The sequence below is a fragment of the Octopus bimaculoides genome, chromosome 2 (assembly GCF_046866305.1).
Source record: "Octopus bimaculoides isolate indiv1 chromosome 2, ASM4686630v1, whole genome shotgun sequence".
Classification (NCBI taxonomy): Eukaryota; Metazoa; Mollusca; class Cephalopoda; order Octopoda; family Octopodidae; genus Octopus; species Octopus bimaculoides.
Window position 1 is genome coordinate 47,084,909 of NC_142929.1, and position 22,500 is coordinate 47,107,408.

At 36.6% G+C, this 22,500-nt stretch overlaps 1 protein-coding gene across 7 annotated transcripts in view; it reads right to left on the minus strand.

The window, feature by feature from the left end:
* The window catches only part of LOC106875928 (tubulin polyglutamylase ttll6), a 420,072-nt gene that overhangs the window by 15,023 nt on the left and 382,549 nt on the right, over positions 1-22,500 (minus strand). For 4 of the 7 annotated variants that reach the window (XM_014924246.3, XM_014924242.3, XM_089344857.1 and 1 more), the window contains 2 exons: positions 12,867-13,044; positions 7,029-7,079 (listed from right to left, as the gene is read on the minus strand). In XM_014924246.3, coding sequence (XP_014779732.1) covers positions 7,029-7,079; positions 12,867-13,044 — 229 coding nt within the window. Of the gene's footprint in view, positions 1-4,570; positions 4,690-7,028; positions 7,080-12,866; positions 13,045-22,500 lie in introns of all 7 variants that reach the window. The other 3 variants (XM_014924244.3, XM_089344881.1, XM_014924245.3) reach the window with 2 other exon arrangements.

The following is a 22,500-nucleotide window of genomic DNA, read 5'->3' on the forward strand; positions in this document are numbered from 1 at the left end:
ATGCTGACATGGTTGCTACATTAGGGGATGATGCTCCTGCTTTATCAAAAGTGCAAAAGTGGGCAACTGAACTTAGGAGAGAAATGGAGAGGCTTGAAGATGAACTAAGGCCTGGACATCCTGCAACTGCCACCACTGAAGAAAACATTGTGTTCACATGCTGATGGATGACAGCTGATTGACAATAAATCAAATGGTCAATGCTACTAACATATGCTGTGAGGGGGTTGAGAATATTCTGTACAATGAATTTGGAATGACAACGGTTTCTGCTTACTGGGTGTCACATCTTCTGACACTTGATCAAATGTGCACCAAACTGATCACATCATGGGAAAATCTGACATCGTTTGAGTCACATCTAGCTGGTTTCCTTGAATGCTCCCTAACCCAGGATGAATGTTTGGTTCATCACTTTGAGCCAGAGACAAAGAAATGATCCATGCAGTTGAAACACCCTCTTCACCAGCTCCAAAGAAGGCCAAGGTTGTTTCATCTGCAGGGAAGGTGATGGCTCAGATTTTTGGGATGCAAAAGGCATTGTGTTTATTGACTATCTTCAAAAGGACCACACCATCAATGGAGAAAACTATGCCAACTTGCTGAAGCGGTTATGAAATGTTATCAAGACTAAATGCCCAGGGAAACTGACAAAAGGGGTCTTGTTTCATCAGGCCAATACACCAGCACACAAGTTCTTGGTTTCAATGGCTACTGCATATGAGTCTGTCTTTGAACTGGTTAAACAGCCTTCCTATTCTCCTGATTTGGTTCCATCTAACTATCATCTGCTCCCTAACATAAAAAAAAACACTTGGCTGGGAGCCAATATTGCAGTAATGATGATGTCATATCTGTTGTTGGTGACTTTTTTAACCAACAGGATGAAAGTTTCTTCACCAATGGGATCCAAGCACTACAACACATGGAAGAACTGTGTGGACCACAAGGAGGACAATGTTGAAAAACAAATCTCATTTGGTTATATTCCATGAGAGTATCTTTGTCAGCTTATGAACTTTTCACCCAACCCTCACATGTATGCATGCACGTCTGTAGGTGATTTTAGCAACACGGTTTTCCATAGAATAAAATTCTTCACATCGCAGGTATCAGAGATATTTAAAAGCATGAAAGACAAATTTACTATTCAGTAATTTACATCCTCTGTCTCTTAACTGATTTCTTATTCCCAAGATAATTGCTGCCACAATTCCTATTTATCCATCTTTTCTTTCACCTCCACATCATTATCTTTATACAACTTGTATTGAACTTGTGATATGTTATTCGCCATTCAGAATTGACTGCAGTGTTATTTAGTATTGCATTGTTGGTCATTGATCTTACATTATTTGTAACCATATATTGCTGTTTATCTAGTTGACAGTAAGAGGGATTCGGTAACCAGAGAAGAGTTTGTAGAATTCCATCATACAAGTTCTTCACTTTGAATTATTATCATCGCTGTTATCATTTATATTACATGCATTTGATCATAATTCGGTTTGGCTACAACTGATAGCGTACTAATTGCTCAAAGGCGTTTGTAATAAATTCATTATTTGCAAGTTATTTCATCAATGAATTTACTATTAAACACACATACTTCAGTGGTGCAAATGAAAGCAAAACAAAATGCGGTTTTTATGATTAGAAAGCCTTTAGTGGAAACAACAATTCCTATGCAACAATATTAAAATCAAGCATCATAAAACTTATCTTCTAAGTTAACCAAAAATATTTCAGTTTACTAGCCTTTAACACAAGTGCGGCCAATTTAGAAGCAACACCTGATGCTAAAATTGCTACTGGCTTTCTCTGAGATCAAACAGAGACATCAATATGCAATTAATATTTCAAAGACTAAAGGGATGCAGAATGAAACAGTAGCTTTCAAAAAGCTGAGTGATGGTTCCTAAACCTAAATATATAAATAAGGTTTGTGTAAATAACTAATTATATATATATGTATTATATGTATGTACGTATGTATGTATGTATGTATGTATGTATGTATGTATGTATGTATGTATGTATGTATGTATGCATGCATGCATGTATGTATATGTATATATGTATATCTATCTCTCTGTATGTGTGTATATGTGTGTGTGTATATATATATATATATATATATATATATATATATACATATATATATGTGTGTGTGTGTGTATATATATATATGTGTGTGTGTGTGTGTGTGTGTGTGTATGTATGTATATCTATATACATACAATGTAGGCTAAAAGTCATGCACAAATTAGGTTCAATACACTCCGGAATTGTCAAAGACATGCTTCAATATTTCTAAAATTGAATAAAATGAATAAAATGATGAAGAATACACACATATTTGTACATGATGAACAAGATAAATAAATAAATTAATAATAATAATAATAATAATAATAATAATAATAATAATAATAATAATAATAATAATAATCACAGGAGAAGGCACTACTTGAAACCTTTGGTGATTTGTTGTTGCCTGCTTTCAAGTAAAGAATAACTGGTAATTAAGAACTATTTGAGAGTCTTTTACAATAATAATAATAATAGTAATAATAATAATAATAGTAGTAGTAGTAGTAGTAGTAATAATAATAAAGCCTGAAGCCTCTGCATGGACAGTTTATACTTCGAAGTCGAAATGCTGATGTAGATGAAGCAACAACCCATCAGTGGCTGAGAAGCTCAGGACTGAAATCAGAAACCTTCAGTTTCATATTAGCAGCACAAGATGAAAGCTTGCTTGCCAAAAACTACCAGGCTATGGTTCTTCAAAACAGTTCTGACCTTAAATGCAGATTCTGCAACACATTTGATGAAACAATAGGCCATCATGTCTTGGGATGTTCTTTGCTGACACCAAACAAGTACAAAAATCACTATGATAAGGTAGGACAGTATTTACATTGGAAAATTTGTAAATGCTACAAAATCAGAACTCCTGCTTACTGGTATGAACATAATACTGAACCAGTCGATGAAGGTAAAAATGACACTATTCTCTGTGATTTTCCAGTCAATACTGACTGCATGATCCAGGCTAATCAACTAGACATAGTCATTAAAGATATGGAATAAAATACTTGTTGACTAACAGATGTAAGTGTTCCCACTGATAAAAATATATTTATAAAGAAATTTGACAAATTGAGTAAATATAAGGACCTGGAAAATGAAATACAAAAAATGTGGCATCTTAAAACGAGAACTGTTCCTGTTATTGTGGGTGCCCTAGGTATGATAAGAAAGGGAAGTCAGAAACATCTAGATAATATCCCAGGAGAACTGTCTCAGAGAAATCCAAAAGATTGAGCTAACAATTAATTACTGCCCACATATTTATAAAAACTCTACCAATTTAAATATCTGTGTTGCATTACATGAAAATATTTCACTACTGCCCCTGCCACTTCCCCTCCCCAAGCTTTCAGTCATACTGTAACATCTCTTTTCCTTTGGGTATGTCTCAGCAAATGATTGTGACAAACATGCAGATTCAAAGCAAATAATAATAATAATAATAATAATAATAATAATAATAATAATAATAATAATAACAATAAAAATGTGGTGGTGGACAAGGTGCACCACATATGCTATATAATTGATGTTGCATGCCCCTTTGACCCACAAATAGTGAAGAAGGAAGACAAAAAGATAGATATATACAACCTCCTTAAGTACAAAATAGTCTGGATATGGAAAATGAAGAAGGTGAAGATAGTGCCAATTATTGTTGGGCCCTTGGGAACAGTATCAGAAGGCATCAAGAGGAATATAAAGGGAATAGAAATACAGTGCCCAGTAGAACTGTTAGAAAAGGTCTGTCTCCTTGGCACAGCCAGAAAAATCAGGAAAGTATTAGATAGCTAAAAAGAACAAATAGCATGGTACCGTAGGCTACAAGTAGTAGCCCTCTATGCATGCAAGACTCCAGGAGCTCCAAGAAAATCTGTGATAAAGAGATAATAATAATAATAATAATAATAATAATAACAATATTAATAATGATCATAATACTTTCTACTAAAGGCGCAAGGCCAGAAAATTAGAGGGAAGAGACGAATCACATCGACCTCAGTGTTTCACTGGTACTTAATTTATCGACCCCCAAAAGGATGAAAGGCAAAGTCAACCTCAGCAGAATTTGAACGCAGAACATAAAGACATGAAATATCGCTAAACATTTTACCCGGTGTGCTAACAATTTTGCCAGCTTGCTGCCTTAATAATAATAACAACTCGGGCACTCAGAGAGGGTAAACCTCCACCAAGGCAACACCAACATCTTCTCAACGATTAGCCAGATATGATTTTGAAAATGAGAATATTTGAAATAAACTCAACTGCACTCACAAATGAGAATACTAAAAATGAACCTGACCGCTCTCAAAAATTAAGTAAAAAAACCCAGAAAATAATCCAGAATCTTTGTCCAGTACCTGATCGATCCCAATGTTAGTCATAGAATGTGAAGGTGGCTGTAGAAAATTTAGTAACAGTAATTAATAATGTATCCTTATCTAATACAAGCTAAAGTTAACAAACTCACCATTCAAAATAGTTTCAAAGGCAGAGGTAACAATAAGTTCTACTCAGGAATTTTTAAATGAATAGTATGAGACCTTTTGGTTTCCTCTTCTTTTAAATTCCAGCCTTCCTTTTGTATTCCTGTTGTTTTAGATCGATGGATAGATATATGTATATATGTAAGTATACTGAAAAGTGTTAATATGTACATATAATACATAATATGTATATTATAAAAATATGTTAGTCTTAATTAATTTCTGAACGGTTTTGTTGCCATTTGTTTATGTAGCTTGATTTCTTTATCCATCAGTTTCAACTAAGATAGAGATGCGAATAAAATTAATAATAGAGTAATGAAAATAAGACTTCAGAAACAACCTAAAGGAAGATAATTGAGAAAGACTTGAAAGTCAATATAACAAATAATCCAGAATCCTTGTCAGGTACTGAATCAATCCCAAAATTTAATCAGTTCATGCCAGTCATGAGGCCAAACAAACAAACAAACAAACACAACTGAAAACAATATCTCCATCTATGCTAAGGTGGAGGTAATAATAATAACAATAATATTAATAATAACAAGAACAATCAGAGAGCACAAAACTCCTCCAAAGCAACACCAACATCCTCTCAACGATTAGCCAGAGATGATTTTTAAAAAGAGAATATCTGAAATAAACTTGACTGCACTCACAAACGAGAATACTAAAAATTAACCTGACCACTCTTAAACATAAAGTAAAAATACCCGAAAAATTATCTAGAATCCTTGTTTGGTACCAGATCAATCCCAAAATCTAATCAGTTTGTGCTAGACATGAGGCCAGACATCCCTGACAGTTTCATTTGAATCCATCTAGTGGTTCTTGAGATATCTTGTTCACAGACAAACAAACAAACAAACAAACATGACTGAAAACAATACCTCCACCTTCGCTAAGGTTTCAAATTTTTCCACAAGGGCAGTCATTTTTGGGGGAGGGGATAAGTCGATTATATCGATCCCAGTGTTTCACTGGTACTTAATTTATCGACCCCGAAAGGATGAAAGGCAAAACTGACCTCTTTAGAATTTGAACTCAGAACACTGCGACAGACGGAATACTGCTAAGAATTTCACCCGGCCTACTGACAATTCTGCCAATTTGCTGCCACCTTTAAGACAACAACAACAATGCTGTAATGTCAAATGTTTTGATGCGTGACTTTTGGCCCAGACTATTGTTGTTGTTGGCACTCCGTCGCTTACGACGTCGAGGGTTCCAGTTGCTCTGATCAATGGAACAGCCTGCTCGTGAAATTAACGTGCAAGTGGCTGAGCACTCCACAGACACGTGTACCGTTAACGTAGTTCTCGGGGATATTGAGCGTGACACAGTGTGACAAGGCTGACCCTTTGAATTACAGGCACAACAGAAACAGGAAGTAAGAGTGAGAGAAAGTTGTGGTGAAAGAGTACAGCAGGGTTTGCCACCATCCCCTGCCGGAGCCTTGTGGAGCTTTAGGTGTTTTCGCTCAATAAACACTCACAACACCCGGTCTGGGAATCGAAACCGTGATCCTATGACCACGAGTCCGCTGCCCTAACCACTGGGCCATTGCGCCTCCACGACCCAGACTATATATATGTATGTATGTTCCCTCAAATCTTCAGTTATATTTCGTTACACTGAATCAGCAAGAGGGTACTTCCAATGTCAGATACGAATCGAACCTAATTACTCTGTATTTGAAATACATATTCACTTCCAATGGAAAACAAAGCATTACTCTCTTAAAACAAACTGATATTAGGCAGCAATATCAGTTAATGATAGCCAGTATTTATATCATTAAGTACATTTCAGTTAATGATTTATTCTGTGTTATCACTGAATTATATAACACAACAAATAAAACAGCATTCAATAATAATAATTGTAATTATTTTAATGTGAGAGACAACTGGGTTGAAATGATGAGAAACAACACAGCAAATGTGTACATGCGCGTGTGTATGTATGAGTGTATGTGCATATGTATATTCATCATTTAATATCATCCAAGCAAAGATAATCTGTGGATGAATGACATTACGTTATTAACATTATATAATATAATATAATGTAATATAATATAATATAATATAATGCATATTATATGATCAATAGTATACGTTGATAGCTGAGAAATAATATATCATTTTATGGAGTTTAAAGACTACTCAGAAATTATAACAGGAAAAAAAAAATGAAAAAAAAAAACAATAATAAAAAACAAAGAATCTGTTATCAAAAAGAATAGAAAAAATACAATAAACATATGTTTTAGCACGAGAAAGAGCCAAAGTCATGAAATACCTGAATACCATACAACAATGAAAATGACTTCAATGTCAACAGCAAAAAACAAAAACAACTGCAGAATGGTAAAGATTAATGGAGTAGTGTTCTTGGATCAAGTGCTCCAAAACAAAGGAAATTATGAGCTGTTACCTGATATGGTATTTGGCACTGTGGCATGACCTTGTACACATTCTTCAAAGCCTGGAAAAAGGTTAGGGAATAATATATAGGATAGAAACAATTCGTGTTTGCCCACTTCATGTTAATGCCTTTAAGATTCACCCAATCATTCATTCATACATACATTCAGTCAGTTTCCTTGATGACGATAATGATGAGGACGATGACATTGATGACGATGATGTCGATAATGATGACGACGACGATGATTATGATGATGATGATGAAGAATAAGGGGTGGTTGGAGTGGTTCATTTTCATGTTTTTATTTTTCTTCGGTTTTAATATTAGGAAAACATCGAAGTCTAATGTACAGTTTCAAATACGCTGTATGTATATGCATATCACTGCATCACTGTATCGACTAAACAACTGGATGCTGTTATATACCTCTGATCACAATGCACTTCCTCACATTGTTGTACCTTTCGAATGATACCACCCTGCAGGTTAGGTAGGCAGGACAACACGCTCCCTGAACAGAAAGCCAGTTCATTGCAGGGTTATCCATTTACAGCTGAATGACTTGGTGCAATGTAAAATAAAGTGTTTTACTCAGGAAGTTGCATGGCTTAGTAGTTAGGACATTTGGATCATGATTACAAGGTCATGAATTTGATTCCACAGCTGTGTGGTAAGAAGCTTGCTGACCAAAGCCTTGTGAGTGGATTTGGTAGATGTAAAACTGGAAGAAGTTTGTCGTACACATATATATATAGGTGCAGGAGTGGCTGTGTGGTAAGTAGCTTGCTTACCAACCACATGGTTCTAGGTTCAGTCCCACTGCGTGGCACGTTGGGCAAGTGTCTTCTACTATAGCCTCGGGCTGACCAAAGCCTTGTGAGTGGATTTGGTAGATGGAAACAGAAAGAAGCCCATCGTATATATGTATATTTATATGTATGTGTGTGTATATGTTTGTGTGTCTGTGTTTGTCCCCACCAACATCGCTTCACAACCGATGCTGGTGTGTTTACGTCCCCGTAACTTAATGGTTCGGCAAAAGAACCGATAGAATAAGTACTAGGCTTACAAAGAATAAGTCCTGGGGTCGATTTGCTTGACTCAAGGCGATGCTCCAGCATGGCCGCAGTCAAATGAATGAAACAAGTAAAAGAGTAAAAGAGTATGTATGTATGTATGTATGTATTTGTGTGCCTGTGTTTGTCCCCCTACCATCACTTGACAACCGATGCTGGTGTGTTTACATCCCCCATAACTTAACAGTTAGGTAAAAGAGACCGATAGAATAAGTACTAGGCTTACAAAGAATAAGTCCTGAAGCTGATTTGTCCAACTAAGGTGGTGCTCCAGCATGGCCGCAGTCAAATGACTGAAACAAGTAAAAGAACAAAAGAATAAAAGTGTGTTATGTCCTTGAGCAAGACACATTATTTCACATTGCTCCAGTCTACTCAGCTAGCAAAAATGAGTTGTACCTGTATTTCAAAGGGCCAGACTTGTCACACTCTGTGTCACGCTGAATCTCTCTGAGGATTACGTTACGGGTATACATACACATGTCTGTGGAGTGGTCAGCCACTTGCATGTTAATTTCAAGAGCAGGCTGTTCCATTAATTGGATCGACTGGGACCTTCATTGTCATAACCAGCAGAGTGCTCAAAAACACAAGGCACTGCTGATCTGGAAATCAAAATCACAATCTTGCAATCAACACACTGACCACTAAGCCATGCATCTTCACATGTATGCATATAAGCATGCATTAATTCCCCCAGTCATTTGAACTGAATGGGGAGCAGTGTTAAACCTCATCCAGTGTTACATCTAAAGTAAACCTGCATGATAGAGCCTATCCTTAAAATTATGTTATATTAAATATCATACACCACATAAGTATACAATAAACAGGTCTTTCTTTAGCCAGAAATTTCTGTTATGTTAGAGCAAATGTGACAAAACTTTTTTAGTACCAAGAGTGAGTTACAAGTGCATAACAAACTGTGAGAAGAGGCTCGTATATATTGAGAAAAGTAATCAATCACTAGAATATATTTACACAGGATGCAATGTAAATTTTAACACCTAAGACATGTAGAATGTAGATAACTCTGAAGTTATTCATTTGAAAACCTTAGTTGTGAACATTACAACTGATGTGGAAACATTCTATTGTTCTTTTAAGTAACCAGAAAAATTCCAGTTACTGTATTTTCCACCATACAAGTTGAATTTCTCAAAGTGAAATGTGTACAGCCAATAAAGATAGGTTGACTAATATACCAAGATATTTTTGGAGGACCAAAATTTCTATGTAAAATGCAACAGGATTTGGAAAGATAGTGAAGGTTTTTTAATGTTTACACTTTATACTTAGTCATCTTGCATGCTGGAAGATATGGTGTTTCCTGTTTATTGCAAAAAGATAATAGGATATTTTCACACTAACTACAATCTCCACAGCTAAGACTTTCAAAGAATTGCAAAATTTGTTTATATTATACATGTACCAGGTATAAAGAATTGTAACTCATAAGTGTGCAGTGTTACTTATAATTAAGTGCTGTTTTGATCTTAAGGCTTAAACCATTTTTATGTATGGGTCTTTAATGAATTTCATCTGCAAACAGCTAGACGGTGGAATGTTATAGTTAGAATGCCTCTCATCATGTCTTTCCTGTCAGGGATGACTGGGGTTAAACAACAACAACAACAACAGCAGCAGCGTTGTCATCGTCATTTAACATCCGTCTTCCATGCTGGCATGGATTGGACAAAAAGCAACTTGTAAAATAAGTTCATCAGGTATAACTGCCATATGCACCAACTTTTGTTCCTTCAAACACTTTAACAATGCATCACCAAGACAGACAAAGGCTTTTGCTTCTCTAAACAGTTGACCAATATGCCACCAAGGTTCACTCACTTCTCATTCTTTCATCCAGCTACCTGTATCTTAACCCATGCAGTTTATACTAAACACTTCTCAGAGTCCTTTCTTTACCTGACCACAACCATCCCAGACAATCTCCCTACAGGTATCAGCCAGTAGAATTTCAAACTGAAAAGTAATTGTATTGACCTCAGCCGTATTATTAGGGCCTACAGAAGGGTTGTAGGTATTGTTCCTTCTATTCAGGCTAATTAACTTTGGGTTTCTTTTTTTTGTTGTTGATATCTCTGAATTTGTTGGGACTGTTGTGAGTTCAATTTGTTAGAACCACCACCAGCACCAGTGTCAGCAGCAGCAGCAACACTGTCACCACTACCAACACCACCACCAAACAAATAAAACAAAAACAAGTTGAGATAAGGGAGCCTCTACATGATCATTTAACTTCATAGAAATAACACCCTAATTTCCCTCAAACTATACTATCTTCATCATCATCATCATCATCATCGTTTAACGTCCGCTTTCCATGCTAGCATGGGTTGGACGATTTGACTGAGGACTGGTGAAACCGGATGGCAACACCAGGCTCCAGTCTGATTTGGCAGAGTTTCTACAGCTGGATGCCCTTCCTAACGCCAACCACTCAGAGAGTGTAGTGGGTGCTTTTACGTGTCACCCGCACGAAAACGGCCACGCTCGAAATGGTGTCTTTTATGTGCCACCCGCACAAGCCAGTCCAGGGGCACTGGCAACGATCTCGCTCGAAAATCCTACAGGAGCCAGTCAGGCGGTACTGGCAACGGCCACGCTCAAAATGGTGCATCTCATGTGCCACCCGCACAAGAACCAGTCCAGGGGCACTGGCAACGATCTTACTTGGCTTGCCGGGTCTTCTCACGCACAGCCCATTTCCAAAGGTCTCAGTCCGTAGTCATCGCCTCGGTGAGGCCCAATGTACGAAGGTCTTGCCTCACCACCTCAGCCCAGGTCTTCCTGGGCCTACCTCTTCCACGGGTTCCCTCTTTCATAAATAACATTTTATAATGTAGTCAAAAGTATACAATTCCAGATTAAAATAGCATGGGAATGGTTGGAACACTTAAGATCATAGGTTTACTCAATCAGTAATGTCCTGGAGTTAAACAACTACAACAACAAAAGCAGTTAAAGTTAATAGATTCAAAGTTAAAAGAATTCTTATCAAAAATCTGATAAACCATTCCAAGAGTATTGGTTGTAACTTTGTGGGCAGCATTCAGATTTAAGCACCTCATAAAACCCCTGATAACTTGTTTATCTTTTGGAATTCATATGATTATGAATAAATCCCCCATAAATCCTAAAAGTTTACAGACTTAAATTTTTTTTTTTTTAATCAAAGTTTAAGATGCAGATGGTTTGAAATTTCTGCTAAAATCCCAGCACTAGACAACCCTTGGGTGCATCATTATTCCATTAAAATGTGTTTATGGGGAGAAAAATATTGATAAACATCAATACATCTCAGAGTGACAAAGAAAGAGGAAGGTATCAGGTGGTATGAGATGTGCTTAAAATAATAGCCAAATCACTCTTAGATCGCAGAAATTTTTTTTCTGTTTGCATAATCATATGAATTTACGTGTGTAGAACACAAATTCACAAACATATTCTGAAAATTCCAGAAAATAAAAAAGTTATGAGGGGTTATATGGGGTGCTTTGCTTTACTTTATCAGCCATCATAAAAATCACAGAGTTGTCCTTACACACTGTTAAACAACCTCATGCAAGGAGATCTCAAGAACCTGAAACATATTTGTAGACTGATTTGATTAGCTGGTTACCAATGGTTATCAGTTGCCCAAATATTTCTGTTAATCAATACATCCACAGCACATACAGTTTATGGAGTCTGACAAGAGATTCTCATGGAAAACCTGAATTCATATTCTTATGAAGTTGATCTTCCGGCTCTTGAAACTCGATGATGAGCAGTACTACCTTGATGTGTATCTTGAGCTTCATCTTTTTTGCCTATGATGAAACTGAAGCAGAAGGGATGCTGCTACTGTAAATGGTAGATGACATTCAAATGGAATTGCATACAGTATTGGATGACCTTCAAGAAGAGAATTTCTGTGATGTTTTTCATGTGTGGTAGACGTACCGGAATCACTTTGTACATTCCCAAGAGATACTGCTATGCTGGGGCACTACCTTGATGAATTTTAGTCAAACGAACTGACCCCAATACTTATTCTATTGGCTTCTTTTCTGGATCACTAAGTTATGAGGATATAAACACACCGACACTGGTTGACAAGCAGTGGTGAAGACAAAAACACAAAGACACACACACATGACAGGTTTCTTTCAGTTTCCATCTGTCAAATCCACTCGCAAAGCATTGGTTAGCCCAAGGTTATAGCAGAAGACACTTGCCCAAGGTGCCACATAGTGGGACTGAGCCCAGAACCATGTGGTTGAGAAGCAAACTTCTTTCCACACAGCCATACCCATATGTAACATATATATGAAATACATAATTTCACATAACATCTTGTATATAAGTAGAAGAGTAACTACAAAGTCATTCAAAGATATGAAACCTCATTGATTAACAATGATTAACAAATATACACTATTGATTTAACAGTTCATTCAAGGAAGTTGTTATTGTTTAGTCCAAGGTCAGTCTTCCTTTTATAAGCCTATGATCAAAGTAATTTCCATTGTGACTATTCAATCTTTATCTTATTATATTTTTTAAGGATACAATAGATAATATTGTCCTAATGTTACACTGTATCTAGGATTACAATATCTGTGTCCTTCAATTTTCTTAGCTAGTAATATGTTATTTGAGGGATATTTGGTTGATATTTCCTGAAGATCTAACAAGTGTGAAGAGGCCCCCATCATTGTCTTACATTTAAAAGTAGTTGATAAATGACCAAAGAGATTCAAACCTTTATTAGTTGAAGGTTTGGAGAAAGTGGGATGGAAATAGGATTCAAGCTGACGATTTGCATACTGAAATTGTTTTCCAGATTCCTTAACAACAAAGGTTGATGGCAGGTCAGCGTTTTCTGTGGAATAACCACGAGGTAGTTGGTTATACGTTGCTGGTACTCTCTTGTTCCCACCCTGAAATAATAAATTGTGAATTAGAATTAAATAGATTGTACATTCTAGAAGAAAAACATACTTTATAATTTTTCTTTTATACCTGAATTTTCTTTATTAAACTTTTGCTGATGAAGGGCAGCGCACAGAATTAACTATTGCAGAAGTATGATACTAAGGAGAAAAGTTTGTGTACAAGGAGGTGCTGAAAAATCCCTGGCTTTAAGGGTATCATAAAAGGCCTGGTTGGAGGTCAAACCTTTCAAGTTTTTTTACAGGGCTTAGAAAAAGTGAAGGACCGCTGCAATAAGTGTGTGGATATGAGAGGGGAATATGTTGAATAATATCATAATGAACTGATCCTCCTGTATTTTCTTATACTCAAAGCGAGAAACTTTTCAGCACCCCATCGTATATTCCTTAGTTTCAGATGTGTGTGTGTGGCAATGGAAAAACTGAAAGTAACTTTAAACCATTAGTATTTAAACCAACCATATCCAACCCAAATATCTTACCTGCTTTATATTCAAACCAACTAGATCCAGCATCTCATACCTACCCTACAATGTCATTCTAAAAATAAACAATCACTGAAATCTCAAAAATATGAGAAAATGCGCATAAATAATTCAAAATAATGTGAATAAATAATCATTACATTTGACAAAGTAATCTGAATGCTAAAGGGTTAGTCTTAAGAACATATTTAAAAATGCACGACGACGATTTTAATCTTTAAGGTTTAACACAGGCAACTTAAATAAAACCAGTAACTAGTGTAGAGTATGCATGAGGAGGTCAAAACACTAAGCTAAAAGCTAGAGGTGTTAGTGCAAAAAGATTGAAGAAATTCTCAATGATCCAATCATATGATTGACAGATTGTATTGAGCTATCTTATTCATGAGATCTCAATACCAAAGCAGAGAACATTGACTGAGAAGATATATCTATATATTAAAGAGGAAATAGAAACTAACAATGCATCAGAAAAAAAAATATAGTTAATAAAATTATATAAATTTGTGCAGCACACAGTGTCCTGTTGACAATAACATCAAAACTCTGCAAAACACATCAATTGGTTAAGAAAGCTCTATGTGGTCTGCTGGAAATAGTAACCAAATTTACATCAAAGTGTGCCATCATTCAAAAAAGAAAATAGAAAAACACATTAGATAATGTACTCCTAGTATTCTTAAAATTACAAGATGGTCATAGCTGGAATGCCTTTGCTTTGATTTTAAGTATGGTAAGTATGTGCAATGATAGATAACCTAGGGCTAAACAACAACACAGGAAGTTATTTTGTGATGTTTATGCAGTACTTACTTTGAAAAGAGTCTGTAATTTTAATATGAGATCAGATAATCTGTGTGTTTCAAGAATCCATTATTATCAAAGTTATGCATGAGAAATTTTAACCGAATGGATATTTTGTTGTAAGCACACTGCTTACAAGGAAGAAGATAAAGTATCTGTGAGTTTAAAGGTTCATAATTTTCTGTGGATGGAATTCATTGAAATGGAAAGCAAATGAAATGGTTTCTCAGAGAGAAAATCAAGGAGAGTTGCAGACCCATTGAATAACAAGTTCTATAGAATTTTCCCTGTGTGAATAATAAAATTGTTTATAACATTGACGTTTTACAATCATATTTAATGTGTGTAAAGGCCTAAATCTTTTATCTCTATTTTAAAGCTCTATTGGATAACAAAGGTTTACTACTCCCACGCCAGAAATGGTACTGCTGCTACACTTACAGACATCCTAGTCTACAGCAACCAAAAAAAAAAAAAGGCAATCCAACTGAGTGGCATAAGGTCAGTCACTGACATTCTCAACTTCAGGCCTACAGATGCATTATGTCCTCACTATGACTTCTCTATTGCTACTACAATGGCCTTTGCTTCTCAGAGCTGGTTGATCTTGAATTACTCCTACTCAAGCCTTCCCAACCTACTTGTCTCTCTCTTCCTCAACATCATCTATATTGTCATCATCCATCCTTCAACCCTCAGCTCTGTGTTTTACCCTCTCCTTTCTCACAAGAATTTCGATCCTGTAGAATAACAGTCTGCTCATATGTTTTCCTGTTTAAGAAAAAGACTTCAACTACATAAATCTCACCAGCATCAGAGAGCCTGCAAATGTGTACAACTTCTTCCTCTACAACAGAGGTTTTCAACTTGGATCCATATGACCCCTGGGGATTCATGCTAGTAAAATAATAAATTGGGGATTCACAATAGTATTTTGAGGACCCATGAAAAAGATTTGATTTAAATGTATGTATTAAAACTGCTACATTTCTTTCCCTAACATTTTACATAGTTCAACCTATACAAGTGCATGAGCAAATAACAAAATAGGAATTTTGAAAGAAGTTTCTATAAAACTGGTTTTTAAACATGGAATGGCTATGGAGATCCGGTAGAGTAAAATAGTAATCTAAGTGACCATAGGTAAAAAAATAAAATGGTCAAGAACCACTACTCTACAACAAATCACAAAAAAAAAGAACAAAAAACACCCCTAAAAAAAGCCCAGATATTTCAACAAATCGACAATAATCTTTCTTTCCAGCTCAAAAATTGACAATCTTATAAACTCTGCTAAACTGATTACATAGTACATAGGGCAAATTAATGGGGTGAGAGTCAGTACTTCTTCAAATCATGCAGTACAATCTTCAAAAATAAAGCATGTACTGAATAATAAAGGTTCAGATTCACTAAGTTGGGCAAAACAACATGATGGTTATGACTGGTCATATGCTTACATGTCACAAAAAGATAGGATGCTTATGACTGATTTCTGCTGGGTATGTTAGCCAAAAAGACAGACTGGTTATGAGTGGTTGTAACTAGTCTTGATGGTTATGTCTACAAGAAGAATGGATGGTTATAAATCTGCTCAATCAGAACTGATCTAATGCCAAACAAGAAAAACAAAGAGCACTGGATATGTTCAACTTCTAATCTTATAAACCAATTTAGAAAATGCTAATAAAATAAGTTTCCATTTTACTCACAAATGCTTAGATGGTGATCTAAGCATTTGATGTTTTATAGTTTGTTTTGTAACTGCAATGTTATTTCAATTTTTGATACTGATATTGATGTTATTGATTTTGACTTTTCTTTATTTCTGTTTATGTTACCATTAGATGACTACAGACTAGTTATGACCGGTTATGACTAGTTATGTCTACAAGAAGATGGGATGGTTATAAATCTGCTCAATCAGAGATATCCATGTATGTCCACATATACAGCAATTCATCTCTCAGCCAGCGATATATAGAATATCAGTGCCAGAACAATCACTGGTGTTGCAATATAAACAAGAGTGCATTTTACACCAAAGACCAATATGAGAGTTTCTCTCATGTTATCTACCACAGTATAGTTTGTTCCAACAGAACATCCATGTTTAAGTGGGGATAATATTATCTCTCGGTATAAATACTGCCTCTGTCACTAATAGATATATTTTAACAAACTCAATGGCTAATTGTGATACCATCACTAGTTCTGGCATTCTTATTCTATATATCGCTGGTAAGGAGATGAGTTACTGCTATCTCAAGCATTTAAGTGTCCATCATTGACAAGACCAAGGAAGATTGAAATCAAATGATCTGGTGGTCTCAGCACTGGAGGTGGTGGGGATTTATCTCCCCACTGGGGATATAAGCAAAAGTACATTTTGCACTAAAAGCTAATATGAGAATTTTTTATTTCTTTATTGCCCACAAGGGACTAAACACAGAGGGGACAAACAAGGACAGACAAAGGAATTAAGTCGATTACATCGACCCCAGTGCGTAACTGGTACTTAATTTATCAATCCTGAAAGGACGAAAGGCAAAGTCGACCTCGGTGGAATTTTAACTCAGAATGTAACAGCAGACAAAATACCGCTAAGTATTCCGCCCGGCATGCTAATGTTTCTGCCAGCTTGCCGCCTTATGAGAGTTTCTAATATGAGAGTTCCTCTCATGGTATCTACTACAGTATAGTTTGTTCCAACAGAACATCCATGTTTAAATGGGGATAGATGTTACCTCTCCAATATTTACTGTATTTTTAACACAGCACATCTGCAAGAGGTGTTATCTAAGGACAAATACTGCAGCAACAGACCACCAATCAACAATAAAACTTCCTCAATTGTGCATACAGAATCTGCTCTTATTTTTTATGAATGTTTTTTTTTTTTTGGCAAAGTATTATGAGAGACATTTGTAAAAGGCCATTCAATGAAAAAGGGGGAGCTGAGTAACAAAAAATTAGAAACTACTGCTATAAATTGAAGAACTGCATTATTGAAAAATCTTGTTGGCAGTAAGATTAAAAAGATGAAAAAGAAAACATGCTAAATATATCAGAAGCATTGATCATTCAATAATTAATGTGAATAAACAAAAATAGTTTTCCATTTTTTTGTTCAGTTTTTGGTTTTAAATCTGAAAACAATGAATGATTAGATTCCAGTAAAAGAGTTCTTGTTTAAATCGAAAATTTCTCATTTTTTCAAGTGTTTCATTTTACTTCTTCAGGGTTTTATTTTGGTTTGTGCTATGAGTGGTAAGAAGTTTACTCCCCCAACCACATGGTTTCAGGTTCAGTCCCATTGTATGGCACCTTGGGTAAGTGTCTTCTCCTATATCCTTAGGCTGATCAAAGCCTTGTGAGTGGATTCAATAGATGGAAACTGAAAGAATCCCGTCATATATGTGTGTGCGTATGTTTCTGTCTGTGTTTGTCCCACCGCTACCACTTGACAACTAGTGTTGGTGTGTTTACATCTCTGTAACTTAATGGTTCAGCAAATAGATGATATAATAAGTATCAAGCTTAAAAAAAAAAAATGCTGAGGTCAATTCATTCAACTAAAACTTTTTCAAGGCAGTGCCCCAGCATGGCCGCATTCTAATGACAGAAACAAGTAAAGGATAAAAGATATAATCCACAGTTCAGTTTTACAGCAGCTTCATCACTCAGCTCACAACATTTCTCTCCAGTTTCCTCATGCCTTTTATATTAAGTACCAACATCTCAGCACGATGGAGTATTTTGTTTCTTACACATACTTTCTTATGCATTCAGTTTGTCTTTTGCACTAAGACAGAACAAATGGATGACACTGAGAAGCTGCAACAACAGTGAAATACATGTATGTTACTCTCATGGTCACTTCTGGGGTGATTTTGTTCTGCTTAGCTTTGAAGTGTATAGTGTTTTTTAATACAATGCATCTATAAAGGGAGTTTTCCTGGATGAAAATCACAGCTTCTGGCCTTTCAGTGGGGTAAGGGTAACCCCCCCTTCAGTCATGAATGACCAAGGGATTGCACCCTTCAAAGCACAAGTCCAGACAAGGTTGTTTATGGAAAACCAACAGTCGCCCATGCATACCAGCCTCCCCTCTCCATGCCACCAACGTTCATTATCATTATCATTTCACATCCATTGTCCATGCTGGCATGGGTTGGATGGTTTGACCAGGGCTGGTAAACAGGAAGGCTGCACCAGACTCCCGTCTAATTTGACATGGTTTCTACAGCTAGATGCCCTTCCTAATGCTGGCCACTCTGAGAGTATGGGTGGGGTGATACCAAAGTGAGTAGTAGTTTTAGTAGTAAAATTTAAAGTGGAGGGAAGAATACAAGGATGTCAAATTTCTATAAATAGGCATATGTGATAGATTAGTGTGATAGGTAGGAATCAGAGAGGAGGAAAGAAGGTGTAATGACATATGTACACACGCACACACGTACATATACATGTGCACATATGCATACATACATATATATACACACACACACACACATATATACATATACATATATATACATACACACACACATGCATCCATGCATGTCTTCTACATCCTTTTCTCAGCTGAGAGATTCTAGTTTTGGGGTCTGGTGGGGACTGGTGCCATATAAAAGCGTCCAGTACACTCTGTAAAGTGGTTGGTGTTAGAGAGGGCATCTGGTCATAGATACTGTGCCAAAACAGACAAATGGAGCTTGGGCAGCTCTCTAACTGGTCAACACTTGTCAAACTGACCAACCCATGCCAGCATGGAGAACAGACATTAAAAGATGATGTTGATGATATATATATATATGAATGCATGTATGTGTGCATGAATGTGTGTGAATGTTTATGTGTTTTTAGCATGACATCATGTGATTGCTGTAAATGAATGCCACTCATTTCCAGCATTTGGAGAAAAACGTGTGGCCACGGGGGAAATATTACCTTGCTTGGACATAAATTGGGGTTTGGTGACAGGAAAGGCATCATCCAGCTGTAGGAAATATGCCTCAAACACTCCATTGAAGCCATACTGGCATGGAAAACTTAAAACCATGATGATGATGATGATGATGATGATGATGATGAGCACAATGATGATGATGATGATGATGGTGATGGTGATCATGATAGTGATGATGATGATGATGATGATGATGATGACGACAACAACAATGATGGTGGTGGTGATGATGATGGCAGTGATGATGATGATGACAGTGATGATGATGGCTGTGATGATGATGATGACAGTGATGATGATGATGGAGATGATGATGATGGCAGTGATGATGATGATGATGACAATGACAATGATGATGACAACGAGTCCTTTTACAGTCAAGTACACCTGAGGATCTATCAACTCTGCGTAAGAGGAGGGCTAGATGTAGTATATCAAAGCGGTTGTATTTCATTTCGACAGTTCACCTAAAAGCAATATTATGGAAAAAAGGTCACTGGTATGGAATGATTAAAAAGAAACCTATTGACTTCAGCTCCGAGGAAAAAACATTATACAACGAATTATGAAGTGCAATGTAAAGTGTGGCAAATGAGTCATATTAAAAGGTTTTATCAGAATTTGTAACGAACTAAAAAGTAAAGGCTTGCTGATTAATGTTTCATAGAACCATAACACTTTAAGCTTCATGATGTGTTCTTTCATTAATATTTTTTTTTTATATTAGAACCAAGAAGTGTTCGTAAAATTTTTAAGAGAATTGATGAAAAACAATTTTGATATTAGAATTCTTTCTCATTTTTTTTTTTGTTTTGTCTTTTTTTAAACCTTTTTTTTTTGTGCCTTGAAGACTGCAGGAATCGAATCATTAAGTGGTACAAAAAAAAAAAAAAAAAAAAGAAGTAGGGAAAAGAAGAACAAATATATCACCAAAATCATCAGAGATTGTGAGGTGTAACCCTTGCAGTGACTTCAAGCTGATAATCCATTAAAACTGGGTCATGTTACTTCAACCAAACTGTGTGTCTGTCAGTCTGTCTGTCAGTCTGTCTGTCCATCTCTCCATTTGTCTGTCTATATGAAAGAAGTTGAAGGAATCTGGAGTAGAGGTAGACCCAGGAAGACATGGGATGAGGTAGTGAAGCATGACCTTCGAATGTTGGGCCTCACAGAGGCAATGACAAAAGACAGACCTCTTGAGCTATGCTGTGACTGCGAAGACCCCCCGGCAAATAAAGTGAGTTCATGGCTGTATCCTACACCAGTTTCGCATAACCAGCCCCAGCCCATTCAAAAGTACCCTGGATCGTAGGGCAACCTGCTGTGCTTGAGGAGACATATTGAGTCAAGCACATCAACATCAAAATGAACATCAAATGGAAATTGTAATTGTGATAACCGTGCCAGTGGCACATAAAAAGCACCATCCGAATGTGGCTGATGCCAGCGCCGCCTTGACTAGATTTATTCTATGGTTTATTATCGTTTACATTTTGAATTATTTTTGTTTACATTTTAAACCATTTACATATACTTGAGGGCACCAAAACTTAGGGCCTCTATGGGTCTTAATCCAGCCCTGGCCTCAAGTTATCATTCATCATTGCAATCAACATCATTGTTGCTGCTGTTAAGGGCAGAAGGCCTGAAATTTTGGGGGAGGGGACAAGTTGGTTACATCAACCTCAAGGTTTCACTGGTACAAAATTTATTAATCCTGAAAGGACGAAAGGCAAAGCTGACTTTGGCAGAATTTGAACTCAAAACACAGACATGGATGAAATGCTGCTAAGCATTTTGCCCGTCACAGTAATGATTCCGCTAGCTAGCTCACTGCCTTAGAGAAGCTATAACATAATGAGCGAGAGAAAGCAGGTCCAGGAATCACAAATGTAAAGTCAAACACTTTCATGTCATTGGCTGATGGAAATATTGTTGGTGACTTACACAAAACTGCAAAAGTATGACAGTATTTTCCTGGGAAATTGCTGCACTGGTGATGGAGCTGTCAACTACAGCCAGGCTGGGGCGCAGAGACAAGCACTCAAAAGCATTTTGTCAAGGAGACTGGAACCAGGGACAAAAGCAGATGAAATCTTCACAGCATTATTCATACAGCTCACTTATACATGATAGTATTGCTACACACACAGACATCCAGTTTGCATCCAAATGAAGGCCTTCTGACTGATTGGTATAAATTCACTGACCGGCATGCTATGGTCACTAACTCACAAACATACTGCTTCTTCTCCTTGACTCTTTTATCACTGCTGCACTGGCTTCTATTTTGGATTTAGTTACTTGCATATTCCATTTAATTAACTTCATCTGATCCATAAGTCAGGGCCATCTTAGCATTATTAAGCCCCTAGGTGTATCAGTGCACTGGGCCCTATGGTATTTAGCTACTGACAGTAAGCCACAGTGTATCTAGCACTCTATTGGTTATGGCAATAAGCGATCAATCAAACAGCCCATTTATGAGATTAATGTGCAAGTGGCTGAGCACTCCACAGACATGTGTACCCTTAACATAGTTCTCAGGGGGATTCAGTGTAATGCAAAATGCTGATGACAACATTGATGATGATGACAACGGTGAAGTTGGTGGTGCTGAGGACATTGACGATGATGGTGATGACAACGATGATGATGATGATGATGATGATGATGATGATGATGATGATGATGATGGTGATGATATGGTGAAGATAACAACGATGATGACAATATCAACTATGATGATGATGATGATAACGGTGAAATTGGTGGTGGTGAGGACATTGATGATGATGATAACGACTATGATGATGGCGATGACAATGATGATGATGATGATGAAGATAACGATGATGACAGCATCAACAATGAAGAAGACAGTGATGATGACAACGATGATGATGATGAAGATGATGATGACGATGATGCTGCTGCCACCACCAATGATGATGATGATGATGATGATGATGATGATGATGATAATGACAGTTGTAATCATATTTGTAGTGGTGGTTGTAGTGGTGGTTGTAGTGGCAGTGATAACAATAGTGCTGGTACTGGTGCATGAGTGGGTATGTGTGGTATTGATACGTAATAGGACATACAGAGAAAATGGGTGCTGCGTGAGTTATGATGAAACACAGACTCTGAATACCTGAAACACATGACAATTGTCTACCC